Raw genomic sequence first — 18,240 nt, 5'->3', positions numbered from 1 at the left:
TTTCATAAGGATTTTTATTACCCGAAAAAATTAGATTTATTTACTTTTCTACGTTTTATTATTAAAATGAAAAGCTGAAGTTCAAGCAGTTCAGATCCAGAAATGGATTTCCAAATAATTAATATCAATTTTAAAATACAAAATTCATAGAAAATGTTATAAATACTGGCTAATTTTCCAATCAGGCACACTTAAGTCTGTAAACCTCAAGCCTAAGGTCAAACAGGTAATTATCAATTCTTCCACTCACCAGGAGAGTGCCTGAATTTAACAGCATTGAAATACTAATTTTCTCAATTTATGATTCTTAAAGAAATATTAAGTTGGTACATGAGCTGAGAATTCAGGGCAACATTTGATTCTCTTGCTAGAATCCAAAGTTCCCCCAAGTGTTAGAAATACACTTAGTTCTAGACAGGCTGACCAAAGGATTCCCTGGCATACACCTCTAGATGGAGAAATACTGTCCAAAAAATCAATGCTCTCCAGTCCATCCAGCCAGACACATAGCCCAACATGACAAAATTCTTCTTGTTTCTTGTATAAAACAGGGAGTAAAACAAACTGCCTCCAGTTTTATTAATGGCGGGTCCAAATTTTATAAAGATTAAGCTGACATTTTCCAGTCTAGAACTGTGATTCTTAATCAGAAGTGCACATTAGAATCAAAAGGGAAGCATTTTAAAAATTCACATACTGTGGCCTCCATCCTGAGTTAACCGAACGATAATCTCTGGAAGTGAGTTAAAATCACACATATTTTGTAAAAGGCACGCAAGTTATTTGGATGTATACCCTAAGTGAACAACCACTTCTTTTGAGGACTTTACATCTTAAGTAATTGTTCAATAACCACAATACCTATGAAAAGCAACCCAAGTCTACATTCTTGGTTCCATCCATCTGCCCCTGAAATAAAAGACCCAAATTCCAACCACCTAGCCCTGAAATAACTGGCCCCAAACCAAAACATGTAGAGAGATCCCTTAAAAAGTCACAATGAAGGATTTCAGGATATGAGGCTCTGCTTTTCTTGAAGATAGCCAGGTTATTCCATATAAATTCTACCCTCTGTGAGTCACTAGAGAGAGGATCACTTAGGATTTCCCATGGAATTATCAGTTGAGAATAAAATCCAAGAAATCTCTACCTGTCTGTCTCAGACTGCTGTATAAAAGAAGCAACCTCATTTTTGCACAAGTCAAATTATTTTGACACCCTCTAATTAAAACTGCAACTCCACCTGTTCCTGAGCCACTCGATGAAGCTAGAGTGAAAAAAAAAATCACAACCTACTGCTTGAACAAACTCATCACCATACATGTCATGTGAACACAATATTATTGACAATTTCAATACACTACTCTAGGATGGTCACTCTTCTACCCTCCAAAATCACTATTTCCTATTGCACAGAAAACAGATGACACTGCAGGCCTATGGCTATTAGTCTTAGAAAGACCTCCTTGGAAGGCTGGTCCTTGACTGAAGTCTGGGAACTAGAATTCAGGAAGTGTCCCCTCAATCCTGATAGAATAAAGTGGCTCAATGTACCTAAACTGTGTAAACAATATGGCTTATGCTAAATGCTTGTTTTTCTTCTGGGAGTCTGGAATTTTAATATGTGCTAGGCATAGGGACCCTAAGTGACCAGTGAGAACCTTGGGCATTAAGTTCTTACTGAGCTTCACTTGTAGACAACACTTCACTCATGTTGTCACAATTCATTGCTGAAGGGATTACTTAAATGCATCCTGTATGACCAATGGGAGAGGATTCTTGGAAGCAAGTGTGGTTTTGTCTAGCCTTTGCCTCATGAACATCTTTCCTTTGCTGATTCTGCTTTGCAGCTTTTCATTAAAATAAATATTAGCCACAAGTATGACTACATGCTGAGTCCTATGAGTCCTGCTAGTGAAGTACCTAACTTGGGGGTGGTCTCTGAAAACCCCTACACACAGCTCTGTCATTAAATTTCTAATAATCCATTACCTCGCAACACTCTCAGCTGATTGCTTTGTCTTAAATATTAATGAAATAACAGAAGCAATCAGAAGTAAACTCCTTTTATCCTCCCTCAACTCTATCTGTACCCTTGTCCTCTGCCTCTACTATTTAAAAAAAAAAGGGGGGGCCCTGCTTCAAAGATCAAAGCCTATATTTATGTTCCCTCTTCCCCATATCATAAATTTCTTTCTCCCCACTGGATCATTTTAATCAACCAGAGTTTTTACCCCATGTTTAAAAACCCTCCTTAATCCCATGTCCCCCTCTAACTACCACCAAAATTCTTTGCTCCCCGTTACAGTAAACCTCTTTAAAGAATTGTCTGTGTGTGTGTGTGTGTGTGTGTGTGTGTGTGTGTGTGTGTGTGTGTGTGTGTGTTCCATTTTGCTCCCATTTTCTTTTCATCTGACTCCATTTGGACTTCTGCCAGCATCTTGGCCACAATCACAACACGTGCTATTCCCTTCTTCTGAAATTTTTCTTTTGGCTTCCTGACAACACATTCTCCTGGTTTCTTCTACCTTACTAGCCACTCTCCATTTCTGGCTCGTCCACTGCTCAAGCTCTAAATTGTGGATGCCTCAAGAGTTAGCCCTTAGCCTTTTCCTCCTTCTTACCTATACATGTTAAGAAATCTCATCTAGTCCCATGATTTTACCTATAAGCTGATGATTCTGAAATTTATATCTCCACTTCTAACCTCTACACTAACATATCTTCAGACTAACACATCCAGACAACACTGCCTACTATCTCCAACCATGGCCAAAACACAACGCTTAATTCTTGCCCTACCCTACAGTCCTCCCATCATATAATTCTATTTCAGGGATGGTAGTACAACTGAGTAGTTGTGACTAGGAGTGTGTGCTCTAAGATCAGATTAAATGGTTTGGATTTTAACACCACCACTTATTAGCTATGAGACCACAAGACCTGTACCTCAGTTTCCTAATCTATAAAATAAGGATAATGCTACCTTCCTCATAAGGTTGTGATGATTATTAAATAAGATAATCCATAAAGATTGTTTAGACAGTACCTGGCACACAGTAAACACTCAATAAATATTAGCTATTGTTGTTCATCTGGCTGCTCAGGCCAAAAACATGGGTCATCCCGAGACCAACCATCTAAATTACCACCCAGAAAACTCTGTCATGTCATACTCTTCTACTTTCTTTAGAACTCTTACCCATATCTAAAATAATTCTATTTATTTACATGTTTGTTTCCTGAATTCCCCCCAAATTATGATCTAAGTTCCATGACAGCAGAAACCTTGCCTGCCTTGGTCATTGTTGTATCTGCAAAAACTGATACTTACCATATACAGGGTATGCAATAAACATTTCTTAAAATTAAATAATGATGAAAAAAATGAATTAATGAGTGAACTCCAAAAAATTCTATCATAACAAAAGACTACAAATCTTAATGCTACTTATGTTTTGGCACAAAGCAATTTCCAAGACTCCTTGCTTTAAAAACAAATGGTTTTCTTTAGTGATACACTTGTGAGAAAAGTCATATAACAACAATGTCTAAAATGCTTTAATCGTCACAGCAATCTTAAACGTAGGAATATTTATCCTTCCTTTAATAGATGAAAAAAATTGAAGCAGAGCAAGATAAAATAAATTAATGTTATATAGTTAATAAGGTGTACATTGCAGACTCCAAACTAAGTCTTTGGATTTTAAGTCCATTTCCTTTTCTCTGATCTTTAATGCATTTCTAATTTTCCCTTTCAACTTTCTCTCCCACTTTCTTTCCCTTTTTCCTTCTCCCTCTCTCAATCAATACTTCATGAGTGTTTACTTTTTGGCCAGCACTGGGGATACAGATATGAATAAGATTACAACTGAAGTAAGGCATATTTTGACCTTCAAGAGCCCACACTGTTGAATAAAGACATATGCGTGTGAGACAATGTGGCAAGTGCTACAGTGGACATTTACCATAGTCTCTGAGGTTGGGAGGAGGCAGCTGCGTCACTTTTCAGTCTTGGGAAGTGGAGAAGCTTCCAGATAGGCCAAGTAGGAACAGGTATCACTTACACAAGAATCTTTATAGGTCTTTGAGTCCTTCTGCATGACTTAAATTAATAGGACAAATTAGATTTTTCACTGGTAAATATGCCCATCCATCTGGGGCATAAAATACATGCATCTTTGGGTATTTGTGAATGTGCCACCTATACGGTCACATCATGAATTGGTTCTTAAAACTTACTGTATAGTATTTTTCTTTTCTGATGTTAAAAGTTACACATTCTTATCAAAAATTAAAAACAAACTAATAAATTATAAAGAACAAAATAAACACCACGTATACTGTCACTTGAAAGAATATACAAAATTAAAAAAATTGTTATGGGAAAAAACCACAAATATATATTCAATGGCTTCCTACTGTCAACAGAGTCAAATTCAAATTATGCAATAAGCCTTCTGAAATGGCCCCAACCCACCATTCCAACACGCCTTTGAGCTTTCCTGCCTCCATACTTTAGTTCCACTGATCCCTTCCATCTAAAATGCCCTCCTCCAATCTCTAATTCACAAAACATTACCTTGTTAAGGGTCAGCTCAAATGTCACCTCTGTAATTGAGCCTTTTCTACTCCTCCTCTCCTTATCAAAAGTAATCTCTCTCTTGTGCCTCCTTTAAAATACTTATATTCTGCTTAATTCCTTGAGGGCATGAACCACATGTTATCCATCTTATTATTCCCACACTCCATTATACACATAATAATTCCAATACTCCATTATACACATAACAGTTATTGTGCACAATAAATATTAACTTTAAACAGGACTTCTCCTAACCACACCTTCTTCAGATATCACTAACAATAAAGATATTTATTTGTGTTAGAGATACAATGAGAGATAATCCTTGGTATGACATATATAAAAAGGTAACTATTTATGCAAGATTAATCATATTGGTTGCCAAACGAGCACTATAAACAAATTTTATAGGCATTCAGAGAGGGATAAACCAACAAAAGATGTCATGGGTGAGAAAAGTATCATTTTAATGAACACTTGAAATGTTTAAATCAAAATTTAATTATAGATATCTGTAATGCATCCTTTTCTCTAGCTTCTACACAGCAACATTGACTCAGAATTCTTAAATCAAAACCATTAGAGAAGGCATTACTTAGACATTGCCAGGGAAAAGGCAAAGAACCCCATAAAACTATACTATAGCAGTAACGCCTAAAGAAAATGCTAAGAATAAATTATAAAATCACAATGTCAACTGTAGTGGAGACTGTGGTTTACTCAGAATCCATTCCCTCTTCCTAAAAAGAATCCTAATATTGTTATCTACACTTCCCTCACATAACCCATGTACCTCAATAATCTCATCAATATAATGACTAGTTCAAGAACAGACATGAAATCTAATTCTGCCCACTGAGATCTTTTGGGGGGAGGGGTGTGGTTTCTGTGTGTTTCCATGAAAGGTTAAGTCTTGCTCCTCTTGAGAGGGCTACAGGAAGCCATTTCAGAAGACAAGTTTCTGAACAAATGAACCAAAACATGAAAAGTCATGGAACAGTTAAAGAATAATCAAGTCAAAGATCTGATTAGCAGAACAGTCAACACTTCAATCTAGTTGGAGTAAAAGATGAGTGTGGTACAAAAGAGAATTTGGGGGATAATGGAACTACTCCTTATTCTGACTGTGGTAGTGGTCTACATTTGTCAAAACTTACAGGATATACACCAAAAAGAGTGAATTTTACTATACATAAGTTTTAAAAGATTTTTTTTTAAATTCTTTAAAGTGAGAATGAGAAATAAATATAAACAAAATTATTTATACACACACATGCCATTAAGAGGTGTAGATCAAAGTAGGCATGCAGGGACAGAAGTCTAGTGGACCACAGCAGGGTGCTGAAGGCTGAGCTGGATTATGAAAAGGATATCCACATACAAGAGCTGCATGGCATCACTTCTGGATATTCTTGCCAAAGATGTATTATCATGAGGAAATAAACCCAAATTGAGGGTTACTGCAAATGCTTGCTGCAAAATAACCAGCTGGCAATCTTGAAAAGTGTCAGTCATGAATGTTGAGGAAAATTTGAGGACCTAGTCCAGACTGAATGACATGAGAAGGCATGCCATCCAAATGCAACATGTGATTCTGAACTGAATCCTTCTGCTATAAAGATATTATCAGGATAACCAACAAAATGTGAATAAAGTCTAAGGATTAGATGATGGTAATGTATCAGTGCTAATTTTCTAATTTTAATAGTTTCATTGTGGGTATGTCAAAGAATGTCAGAAAATACATATGAACACATTTGGAGATGACGGGCATCAAGTAGGCAATCTACTCTCAAATGGTTCAGAGGGGGCAATTTCTTTTTAAGTTTGAGATTGTTACCAATTTTTAAAAATTATTTCTTAAAGAAAAGAAAAAGATTAGAGAAAAAGACTAGGACCATATCATTAAAAATTCCATACTCCATGCTAAGGAATGTAAATGTTATTCTGAAAGCTATCAGTAATCACTGAAGGAAATGAAGCGGGATGTTGACATGCTCTAACGATCATGTTGTAAGTTTTTTTTTCTTAAGGTTCTACTAAACTAAGGTCCCAGATATGTAGGATTCACAGTATTTTCAGGTTAGGAACACATATAATAATGAGGTTATAGATTACTTAGCATTTAATGGAGAAACAAAAGCAGTAAGATCCAGGAATTTAATCCATTTAGATACATTTAATATAGACAAGTCAAGTGAGCCAGATGCACAAAGAGGTTAAATAAACCAGGACAACTCAAAAGCTGCTGTACTTAATTGGGATTACCATAGGAATAAAAGGAAAAGAAACAAGTATGATCACTTCAAGCAATGTAACACAGCAATGAATTCCTGGAAAAAAACTGTGAACTTAAGCATGCACCAGTCAGAAATGGGGTGACACATTACAAAGGCATGCAGCAAAAAGACAGAAATAGTAATCACACTATACTTGCAAATATTACTGTGGTTTTAACTATAAATTCTAAGAAAATGTAAGTACAGAGGAATGAGAAGCTTTATGAAATTATATCAATATGTCAGCTTCACCACATACCTGACCTTCTAGTCTGTTTTTAAATATTTCCTAGTTAAGATTTTTGATTAAGGCAAGGCCATAGTTGGGTAGCAATAATCTTAAAATGAGGCTTTAGCCACTCTGGGCTTTTCCTAATCTTCTCAAGTATTTTTTAAATCTCAGGCTAGAACACTTCTAAGTAAATGCTTGACTGCTTTTAATAATATCTGAGTAAACTTGGAGCATTAGCCACTCCCAGTAGACCAGGTATTTAAGGATGGGATTCTTGCTGTAGCAGGACAACAACACTGCTTTTACAAAATCCTCGTAAAATCTAATTAGCTATGTTCCAGTTCACAGCCATGACAGTCTATCTCTCAAACTCTTTATCACTGCAATGGTTAGAGAGATAACTGGATTTAAAAAATGATCAACCTTTACTGAAAAAATAAAAATCACTAGGTTATTAGCAGGAACATCTCTGCAAACCAGGAACTACAAATATACATATAAACTGAAAGGCATGTGTTAAAGACTTACTGCTCTTCGTCTGTAAACACACACTCACCCAATGCAGAACTCCACACTAACCTAGTAAGTACTGCCAAACTGCCTTTTAAGTGATGCAAATGGAAGTGCTAAAAAAACGTTAAACATGAAAAGGATGAAGGCAAGTCACTCAAATATTTGAAGTTGGATGTAAATTGTGACAATATTCAAAAAAAAACTGTGATAGAAGAATTTAGTAACCACCTTCTGAAACGTAACTAGTTTAAAGGCTCTGACGCTGCCTATGGATTCCTAGTGTATGCCAGCATTCTCAAACTGTCAGCTGTTCCTCATAATAAGGATTCCAAAATCAGATGACTTAGGCAAATTCTAGGGAAAACAAAGTTTAAGAGGTTTCTGTACTGCACAACTTTTAAAAAGTGCATAGTTTTACTATGATAATAATGTGCTTTGTAATATCCAAAGAGGGATGCAATAAATACTATTTCCCAATCCTACATATACACAGATCTTTTAATTTTCAAAACTGTCACTTGTATCTACTGAAATATAGTTTAGGAAGCACTAAGGCACACTGTTCATTTTCTTTATACTTACCGTCAGTCCACAACATGAATTTATGGGTGCTACATAATCTTTAGGTCATAAAAAGTACTAAATGAATAATACATCAATAACTTTTCATGATTATTTTCATCTTCTAAGTTGAGGTCAAGAACTCTACCACTGATTTGCAGGTTGAAGCTATATAAATATAAAAATAAATCATAACTAGCCATTTCATAATATTTGCTGTTGGTGATGGAAAGAATGAGCATGGGCTTAATCACTGAACAACAGTTTAGTTAATGACAACAAAATGTTCCAATTCAAAATATCTTATCCTAAAAGAAGGAATAAGATACTGTTTGCACAGTCACACAGGGAAATACATCTCCAATGCCAATATAATTCAATGAAATATCATCAGTAAGATATGAACATGTTTATTAATGGTGAGATATTTATTTACATCCTTGTATTAGTACAGCTATACATTTCAATTAAACTTCACCAAAAAAATAGCATTTTATCTTCCTTTATCATAAGGCCAGACAGAAACTTCATAAACAGAATGAGAAAAAAGCCAACAAAATGCAACTATAAATCACCAGAAAAAGAAAAATCTTAAACCAACTTTCCACCTTTTGACAAAATAAACTATTAGTATTATGTCCATTTTTCACTGGTGATAAAACAGACTCAGAGAGGTCAAAGAACCTGCTTAAATCAACCCAGCCAGTAATCAACTGAGTCAGTCCAAACCCAAACCCATGCTCTTTGCCAGTTTATAGGTTTAGAATAGGAATATTTCAGGTTGAGGTATTCCACTTGTAGATCAATCTTCACCATGGAAACTCTAAGTAAATTTAATTAAGCTTTATCACTATGAATAGAGCAAACTGAATAGAAGGTGTTTTTTTCATTCATTAAGCCTATGGTGATATTTAAACAATTTTGAAATAAAACCGAAATTTAACAAGTGATTGCACGACTGAACTAATTCACATGCATTTTGAAAAGAATATTTCATCCACTTAAGTAGTATTTTCCAGTATAATTGGATTGGGAGTGAGAGGAATAGTGTTGATGGGGAAGAATTAAAAAGAAAAATAAATGTATGTCAGAAGAGAGAGAAAAAAATACTAATTAATTTAATCCTATAATCTATTTACCTTTAAAATCAAGTTGAATTATCCTCTACTATTATTATCTGCCACTGTAATACTTGGAATGGAAGTCTGTGGTAATCACATAGGTCTAATTGCTCACATAGTGCTGAAATAGCACTAATTACATACGATTTTCTCTTTAACAAAAGTATTGTTTATTCTGGTTTCTTTACACTACATATAAATAGGTGCTGGCATTTGAAACCTAGTTTCACAGATGCAATGTTATCAAATAATAGTAAAGTTCCCACACTAGAAGAGTCAAACCAACAGCTTAGCTAACATGTAACCTTAGAAAAAACAATACTTAACACTATAATGGATTCTAAAATTGCGTAAGTCGATGGTATTTTCCTCTTAAATATCACAAAGTAATGAATAAAACTATTTCATATAGACGTAGTTTTGCAACACTTTACAATTATAGTTACTAAAGCTGCAAAAGATAAAGTGAGAATTTCTGTATTTGCTGTAAATGCCTATATTTGAAAAGCAAGTTTAATTAGAGCAAGAAAAGGTCATAGAGATTTGTCAGTAATTTCAAGGACTTCAGGGGTTAATGGCACTGGTTCATTATTATACCTAATTTCATCCTGCTTCACAGGGTGCTTTTCCTGGATGTAAATGTTCACTAGCATCACCTTGTGCCACTCCACCAGGATTAAGCTTATCTTTCAATTCACATGACCATCACACAGAAGACAATTAAAAGTCCACAACCACTAAATAAAACCTAACTTATTCAGATTTGGATTCTCTCTCCAAACCACATACTGTTTCAAACTCTCTCTCAAAATTATCTCTTTCTAACCCTGATATAAGGAACACCATGACCTAATACTGGAAGAACATTTCCCAAAGGGTGTTCCATGGAACATTGGTTGCTATCTTTCAGATACTCCTCAAAAATATTATTCCATAATCATATGAATTTTATAAATTCTAGGATAACCCACAGTATTTTTAATGGTTAATTTTTTTAAATAGTTTCCCAAATTTAGTTAGCCACATAAACCTGCCCCATCACACACAGAGCACCTATTAACATCCCACGGATTTACAGACACAGTTTGAAATCAGGGAAGTGGCTAGAGTAAAGAAGACCTAATCCCTTATGGTAGCTCACAGAGAAAAAATATGACAATGAATATATATATGTTCATGTATAACTGAAAAATTGTGCTCTACACTGGAATTTGACACAACATTGGAAAATGATTATAAATCAATAAAAAATGTTTAAAAAACAAAAAAAGACCTAATCCCAAAATGAACAGTTGTTCATATGAGAAAGAATTAAGGGGCAAATAGTGCAATTGGAAAATGGAGAGCCACGTCTTCAAGCCTTCTATTAACCATGAAAGCCAAAGTGCTACTCTCCTATAGCAGCGGATAAAGTAGCACTAGAATGGGGGGAGAGGTGTTAGCCAATAGAGGGCTAGTCATTGGGAAATGACTTCCACCTACTAACTGGAAAAAGTGGACACTGTAGAAAGGAAGTATGGAGCAACTAGCTGGGAAGACTAATCCTGTCACTCTGATCAGCAACAATGGGGAAAAAAGGGAAATCCCTTAGATCTGGAAAAGAGTTTTATATGCAGTGACAACAAAAGATGGCCATTCGTATCTCTGGGATGTCCTATACTTACAGTGTGGGTCATTCAAAAATAAACATCATTATGGAAAGAACTTCTTGGCTCAAGATACAACAAAAGCTGCTAAGCAATTCTTGGTCTTAGCTACTGAAAACTTGAAGTAACCCTCACTGGAAGTTTCATGAGTAACAAGGGATAAGAAAACCTATGGAACTAGCAAACTCTCACCTACATCTACTTTAGCATTCATCTGGAGTAATGGGAAGACATAAGTAAAAAACTACAGCCAATGTTGATAGGTCCCTCATGTTCGACAAGCTTATACAACTCTGATAATCAATGGAAGTCAACATTCACCAGTCCAAAGACAGAAAAGGAAAAATGTCAAAGGAAAAGGAAATGAACCATCAAAGACAATACAAAGAAGTGATGTTAATTCCTCTGTCCAATAAGTTCTTCTGAATTAAAAATAACTTAATTATTCACGAGTTAAGACTGAAGTAGCAACCCAGAAAAACAGTATGCTCAGGCTCATTTTCTCATTCTTCCTCTCTCCTATTCACCTTTTCTTCTTCCAAGTATCTTCTCCCTACCTAAACTCCTCCTTTTCTTTAAATTCTTCAGTCTGCCCCTAATTTCAATCATGTGTGCTTTCTGAAAAAGAACCATGTCTATCTTTTTGCTGTTGAACAGTCAATATAGTTTAGCTTCATCTACACTAGAGTTTCAAACTCTTCAGAACACAACCTTCAGTAAGAAATACAAGAACACACAAGCATTCTGTATAACAATACTTATTCTTTCTACACATGATGTACTTGATATTTTCTACTCTAGTATATTTAATTTTTTAAATGCTGGCTGGACTTAGTAAATTGATTATAAAACCTATCAAAACCAACAGGATGGAAAACAAGGAGCAACACCTACAGTATACTGGCAGTAAGTATACATAAAGAGAAAAGGTTTTGGAAGAAATGTTTTGACTGCCATAGAAGATTAGCACAAGAAAATATTAATTTGTAACAAGTTCAATTATTTTACCCTAAAATAGCCTAGGCTTACTATCTAATACTAATCAAGTCACAGGAATTATGAAACATTCCATAAAATTTCCAACATATGATGCTATTTATTTTTACACTGCTATGCTAAGGTATGCCTTACATTTCCATACGAAATAAATAAATTCCTAATATACTTAGTGTTAGTCTTGACATCCCTGTTCTCACTCATACTGCAATATACTCTTTAAAAAAAGAGAAATGGAAAAATAAAAGCCACCACTTACTGAACATGCTTCTACCATTTGCTAGCACTGGGTTAGGTCAAATAATTGTACTTATCCTTAGAACAGAAGGACTGTTAGGTGACTAGTATAACGGAAATAAGTGCTCAGCCTGTATTTCTGATGACATTTATGATGATCCTAATCGAGGACTTAAATAAAAATAAAAAAATTAAACCAAACCTAATCATCTGTGTTAAGCGGCCATTTTAATAATTTGGTATGATTAATAAATTCTACTCAGGAAAAGCTAACAAAGAGGAACAATATAAGAACACAGAAAAGATTCAGATCCTTCTGATCAAGCCATCATCACCTCACTTAAGTGACCCACACGTGAAAAAAATGTGAATTAGCTTTAAAACTACTCTAATTCATTAAGTTTAAACCACAGTACCCGCTGATGCACTCTAGTAACAAGTTTATCAATCACTCAGACTATTTTGTGTTTGCATATCTACACTAAATAAGCTATAAAATTACTGTTATTTAAGGATAATTTAAATGAAATGTTATAAAGTCCAATATTCAGAAAGCATCAAAAAGTAGTTATCCACATATAGATAGCCTTGCATTTTTTTGTATTGAGTAATATTATCTTACACCTATTTTTTAAGTAAATTGGTTAAGAATTCCCTAAAATTCCAATTTCCCATTTAAAAGTAGAGGACAGCCAATTTAATTAGTAAAGTACTCATTTCATCATTACTAGCAAATTAGTTTATAATGTAAAAATTAACTTCTACTTCCACAACTCTACTGTAACTTGCTCTAGAGTTACACTAGTAACATCAAAACTATTATTTTATAAACAAACAACATACAAACCATAATCATTTCAACAGCTTAAAAAATAAGACAAAACACTCTTTCAAATCGTACTGGATACAACTGGAAAATAAACATTATTAAATTTGAAAGTGATCTATGACCTTAAGGCACTCTTATCTGCTTTCTTTACTGCTCATTGGCTTAATCCCCCTCTTCCTTTCTAGAGCTCTACTTATTTCCTCCCTCAAGCTGTCAGCACCAACAGCAAGGAATGCTATCCAACAACAAAAATCTGAATTGTCTGTTTTCTTACAGTCATGATACTGTAATGAAGAAAACATTAATCTTATCAATATAAAGAGTGAAATCAGCCTAATTAGGAATAAAATGAAATTGACGGAAATGTAGCAAGTCAGACAGACTCTTGCTGACTCCATTTTTAAAAGAAACCTATTTTCAGCATAAACCTAAGCCATATGAGATGACAACTGCATTAATATAAACAGCCAAACACAAATATACAGCATGTACCATAAAGTTTAACTACTACCATTCTCCTGTTTCAAATATTGGGTCTTTTAAAACTCAAACTAAACATTTTATCATTTAAGGCAAATCTAAATTATCGAATTTAACCCCAACAAACAATCTCTTTCACTATCCATCACAGACCTAAAAAAATAATGTTAAAAATGAAATTGGGTCAATTCACTATCTGAAAACTTCCTTAACCAACTTGTTTTTTATACAATGTTAGATAATGAGAATCAAATAAGACACTTCTCCAAAGTGTAGTAATCAATTCATACACAAGGACCAGTTGATCTATTTCAATAATTAAATGTAAAGAACATACTGGCATTCTTCAATTACCTAAATTCTCAAATAACTTAAAGATGGTAAGTACTACTACTCATGATAGATTTCTTGACAGCTTTTTCCAATCTTATCTTTCTTTTCTTGCTCTTTACCCAAACTTCTATGGTTGGTAACTCCCACTTTCAAGATCTCCTACTACAACTTAAAAATACCTAAGACTTCACAGACACTGCCTAGCCCCAAAGCCTACAAAATAATTGCTTAAAAATTCGAGTCTCTTGTTCTCTATTACTGAAAAACACAATAGAAGTTTACTTAAGAGACTATATTTTTTTTACATCACATCAAACTTACAAAAAGACAAAATATGAAGGATACTACTAAAACTTAATTTACTTTAAAATCTATTAATAAAAATAAAATGTATTTGGTGAAATACTTATTTGACTTTTTTGCTTATTTGGCTTAAATTAAATATCTACCAAAATATAGATATAAGAAACCAAGTACAAAAAAACATATTTAGTAGAAAATATACATAAATTATTCTGATAATACAGCAAAATATCTCATAGCATAAAACTATTATGTAAATTCTTAATAACCAAAAGGCAATTGAAGATATAGTTTTTTATCATAATTCTTAAATTACATTTACAACTGGTACATACAATGAGTTCTCCCATTATTTTGCAGATAGTTCAAGAACTGAAACTCTAAAAGCATCAAAATCCTTTCTATAAATCTTAAAACAAACTAAAGCAATTTCTAAATTTAGGAAACATGGGGTATAAAACTACTTATGCTCTGTAAAATATTTTTCTTCACACATAAAAATAAAAGACATATATTTCACAAATAAAGTACCAAAGTCAAAACTGTCTCATCCTTAAGAGAGCAGTCTCTTGAAAAATGATTTAGAATTCTTACATTCCCAGCACGAGTCTGGTAGTCTGTTTTTAAAGATAATCCTATTCAAATTGCATATATATATATATATATATATATATACATGCTTTAAAAATCTCATGGCATCAAGTTGCTAGAAAACTTCTGATACTGGTAAATTGAATAATTAATTCAAATAATTAGGGAAAATTGGAGAAGTGATTTACCTGACAAACTAATTTTTAACAAATTTCAAATCCAAAAAGTGAAATAATCATCAGTTGACTTTTACTTCAGAAAAATACAGCGTTACTTGGGAACAAAGACATTTTAGTATAAAAACTTTCCAACAAACTCAAATATTGACATTCCAAAGATACAAAATAATTCTTTGGCTAATATCCTTCAAAAGTCAATGTCCTAATATAGGTCTGGGTGATGATGTATATTCTTCCCACAGAGAACTGGTGGATGTTGGGATGGGCTCACATGTAACATTGGAATTAGAACTTAAAGCCAAGCCTTCAAGCTTGAAGGTCACATGGAGCATTTGCTCTCATCATTGATCTACTCCGCTACCTAGGTCTCCTAAATCACATCTATATTTAGGAAAAAGACAAAAATTTAACCAGTTTAGATATGAATTAAATGTAGAGTAAATCAAACTCTCAGGCTGGCAGGAGCTGCTCCCAAACATTCTCTACCAACTACTATCACAAAATTTTCAAACTACTTATGTCATCTTACAAACATGACAATTTTTGGCAAGTCCATGTTTAGTAATTTCCTTTGCTTACGCTATATAGAGATGTAATAAAACCCACTGATGATTACCTTCAAGTTCCTGTTGACCTAAGATATTTTAATATCTCCTCCCATTTCCAGAGTAACTTCCAAAGTCTGGGAAGGAATGTTTCCACTAATAAATTCCTTTCAATTGAATGTCTGTTATACCACCATGCAGTAGGCAACTGGGAGCAATAATCCATTTTTGCCCATCACAGAATTATTCAAAATCTCTTACTGCTGACCAAAAAACAAGCTCTTCTTCATAAGTTCCACATTAAATCAAGTCAACAATTGAGTAGCATGGTTTTACTCTTGGGAAAATACTTACCAAAAACTTGAATAACTGGTGTCTATCTTTTATTGTATACATATTTAAATACATTATATATAACACATATTATGTGTTTAAATACATATTAATACATTATGTATATATACAATGTATAAAGTATAATTATATACTCATTACAGAGTAACTTTATCATGCTAACCATCACAATTAAATCATAATGCCCAGCTAAAGAGTTTTTATTTTAAATACAAACTTACCCCATTCTAGGTATTCAAGAATGTTCTTCTCTCTTCTCAATGGAGAATTATTGCATTCATCATAAAGGCAGATGAGTATATCCAGTAACGTTTCCACACTGAAGCACTGCCCATTGGTCTGAGCGGGCCCATCCAAAATAAACTGCTCCAACTGCCTCAAACGCACTTCTCCGGACATGTTTGCTTTATTTCTGCTGGTTTTCCTTTCAATTACTATAACGATTTTTACTATGATTATTTGAACCTAAATTTCAAAAGGTGTGGTTTTAAAAAATAAACCACTTGTTATTCAAACAACTGTCATGCAATGCCGGGGCTGAATTCAACATCCAACACACCAGTAACTCACTTAACTGAAGCGTCTTCAATTTCGCAAATATACATATATTTGAGGGAAAGTTACCGTAAAATACACATTTAACACATTTTAAAAAGAATAATTAAGTTGTATATTTAAATAAAATAATTAAAAGTACAGCGAACCAAAAAGTCAACACTTCTTTAAAAAAAAAAACTCTTCTCCTTCATTCAAAATTCAACTCGTGCAACATAATCCTGAAACGAATCCGGTTGCATCATTAATGAATTAAGTCCGATGTGCATCAGCAATTCACTTCCCAGGAAGAAAGAAAATCAAAAAGGGAGGAAAAAAAAACAGAATGTATGTAAGGGGGAGGGAAAACCAAAAATTCTGCTGCAAATCCTCCCAACCACCACTTGGATAACGCATCAGCGGCAATTTCTCCAGCGGGAAAGGGAGGGGGCGAGGTCCCTGAAGCAGCCCCTCGGCTCGGAGCACGCCAAGTCTTGCCCGAAGGAGGCTTTTCGTTTCTCCTCCCGAGGTCCTTATTTTTAAGGCTTTGCAATCAGTCCTATATCCAACGGATTCCGATGAAAACTCTTCATTTTCCTCCCCGCTTCACCCAGGGGCCTGACTGGCTGCGGCGGCACTCGCCCCCGGCTCCGGGAGCAGCGGCTACTCGGCCGCCTGAGCCCGCTCCATGTCGGTGGTCGCTGGGCCGCCGGCCTGGGCCGCGCCCGGGGGAGAGCCCGGTCTCCCCCACACCCGCACCGCGGCCGCCCGCCGGCCCGCCGACGCTCCCGACGCCCTGGCGAGGGGGTGCTTTTCTGGATTCAAAGGACACGGACGGCAGCAGCTGCGGCGGCGGGGGCGCGGGCGGCTCCAGCAGCTAGGTCTCCCCCTTCTTCACACCCCGGGGTTAAGGGCATCTTTCCCCGGCGAGGAGGGAAGCGGCCGAGGCGCAGGAGGAGGGGTCGGTGCCGCCGGTGAGGAGACCAGAGGCTGCGGCAGCCCGGCTCGCAGCCACTCCCTTCCTTTCCCTCCACCCCTCCCCCGCCTTCCCCGTCCTCTCGCGCTCGCGCCCTGGGCTCCGCGAGGCTGCTCCAGGCCCCGCCGCACGCAGGCGGAGGCTCGCCGACGAGTCGGGATCCAATATGGCGGCCCCCGCCCCCCCCGACACGCGCGCACACGCCCTCTCCCCTCCCCGCCCCGCCCCACCCCGCCCCCGCCCCCGCCCGAGCCCCTCCGGCGCGGCGGGGTCCGGTCCTGCGGTCGCCCAGAGCCGAGTCCAGGCCTTGGAGGGGGTGCGGGCGAGGGCCGGGGGCGCGGGCGCTGCATCGCCCCGAGGGGAGGGTGGGGACGGCTCGGCCGGTGAGGCTGCGGCTGCCGCAACGTGGAATGCAGGGATACGGGAGGACTGAGGGAGGCCGCGGCGGCGGTGGCCGATGGTAGGGAGGCTGGAGGACGCGGGCGCGGGCTGGGAATTGCGCCACCGCCTCGCCGCTGTCCCCGGTTCCCGGGAGCTCCTCGTACGGATCGTAGAGCGGGGCTTCCTCCTGGTCCTCGGAGGCACCACCACCCGATTGGCACGTTGGCCAAGGGGGCCCAGAAGCAGACGGCTTTAGCCTTCAGTAGATCAGTAAAAGACAGAGCCTTTCTCACTGCCTCTTACCTGCTCACCACTCGCCCCCCACATTCAGTTCTCAAGCACTCCAAAGTAATAATTTCCTGGGTGTCCAATTACACCACTTCTTGTGTCATTTCCCAGGACAAATACAATGACAGACTTGTACGCGCTACCCTCCAAGTCCTGAGTGTTTGCGAGAAGGACAGAATCCCCCATGTCTATTCCCAAAAGTTTCCCTCCGTGGAGCACAGGGTTTCCTCCTCGGGAACTATTCTAGCTGTTGCCTGTTTATCCCCAGCCAAGGTTA

The 18,240-nt window shown here is 36.7% G+C and overlaps 1 protein-coding gene across 13 annotated transcripts in view; it reads right to left on the bottom strand.

Moving 5' to 3' along the window:
• CDC42BPA (CDC42 binding protein kinase alpha) overlaps window positions 1-17,361 on the bottom strand; it is a 237,400-nt gene extending 220,039 nt beyond the window's left edge. For 10 of the 13 annotated variants that reach the window (XM_031438472.2, XM_031438479.2, XM_031438476.2 and 7 more), the window contains exon 1: window positions 16,006-17,360. In XM_031438472.2, coding sequence (XP_031294332.1) covers window positions 16,006-16,183 — 178 coding nt within the window. In that variant the 5' untranslated portion in view covers window positions 16,184-17,360. Of the gene's footprint in view, window positions 1-16,005 lie in introns of all 13 variants that reach the window. The other 3 variants (XM_031438481.2, XM_031438483.2, XM_031438480.2) reach the window with 2 other exon arrangements.
• Window positions 17,362-18,240: the final 879 nt, after the last annotated feature.

Source organism: Camelus dromedarius, chromosome 21, assembly GCF_036321535.1.
Source record: "Camelus dromedarius isolate mCamDro1 chromosome 21, mCamDro1.pat, whole genome shotgun sequence".
Classification (NCBI taxonomy): domain Eukaryota; kingdom Metazoa; phylum Chordata; class Mammalia; order Artiodactyla; family Camelidae; genus Camelus; species Camelus dromedarius.
Note: the sequence above shows the minus strand (reverse complement) of the source record. Positions and strands in the feature narration are given on the sequence as shown.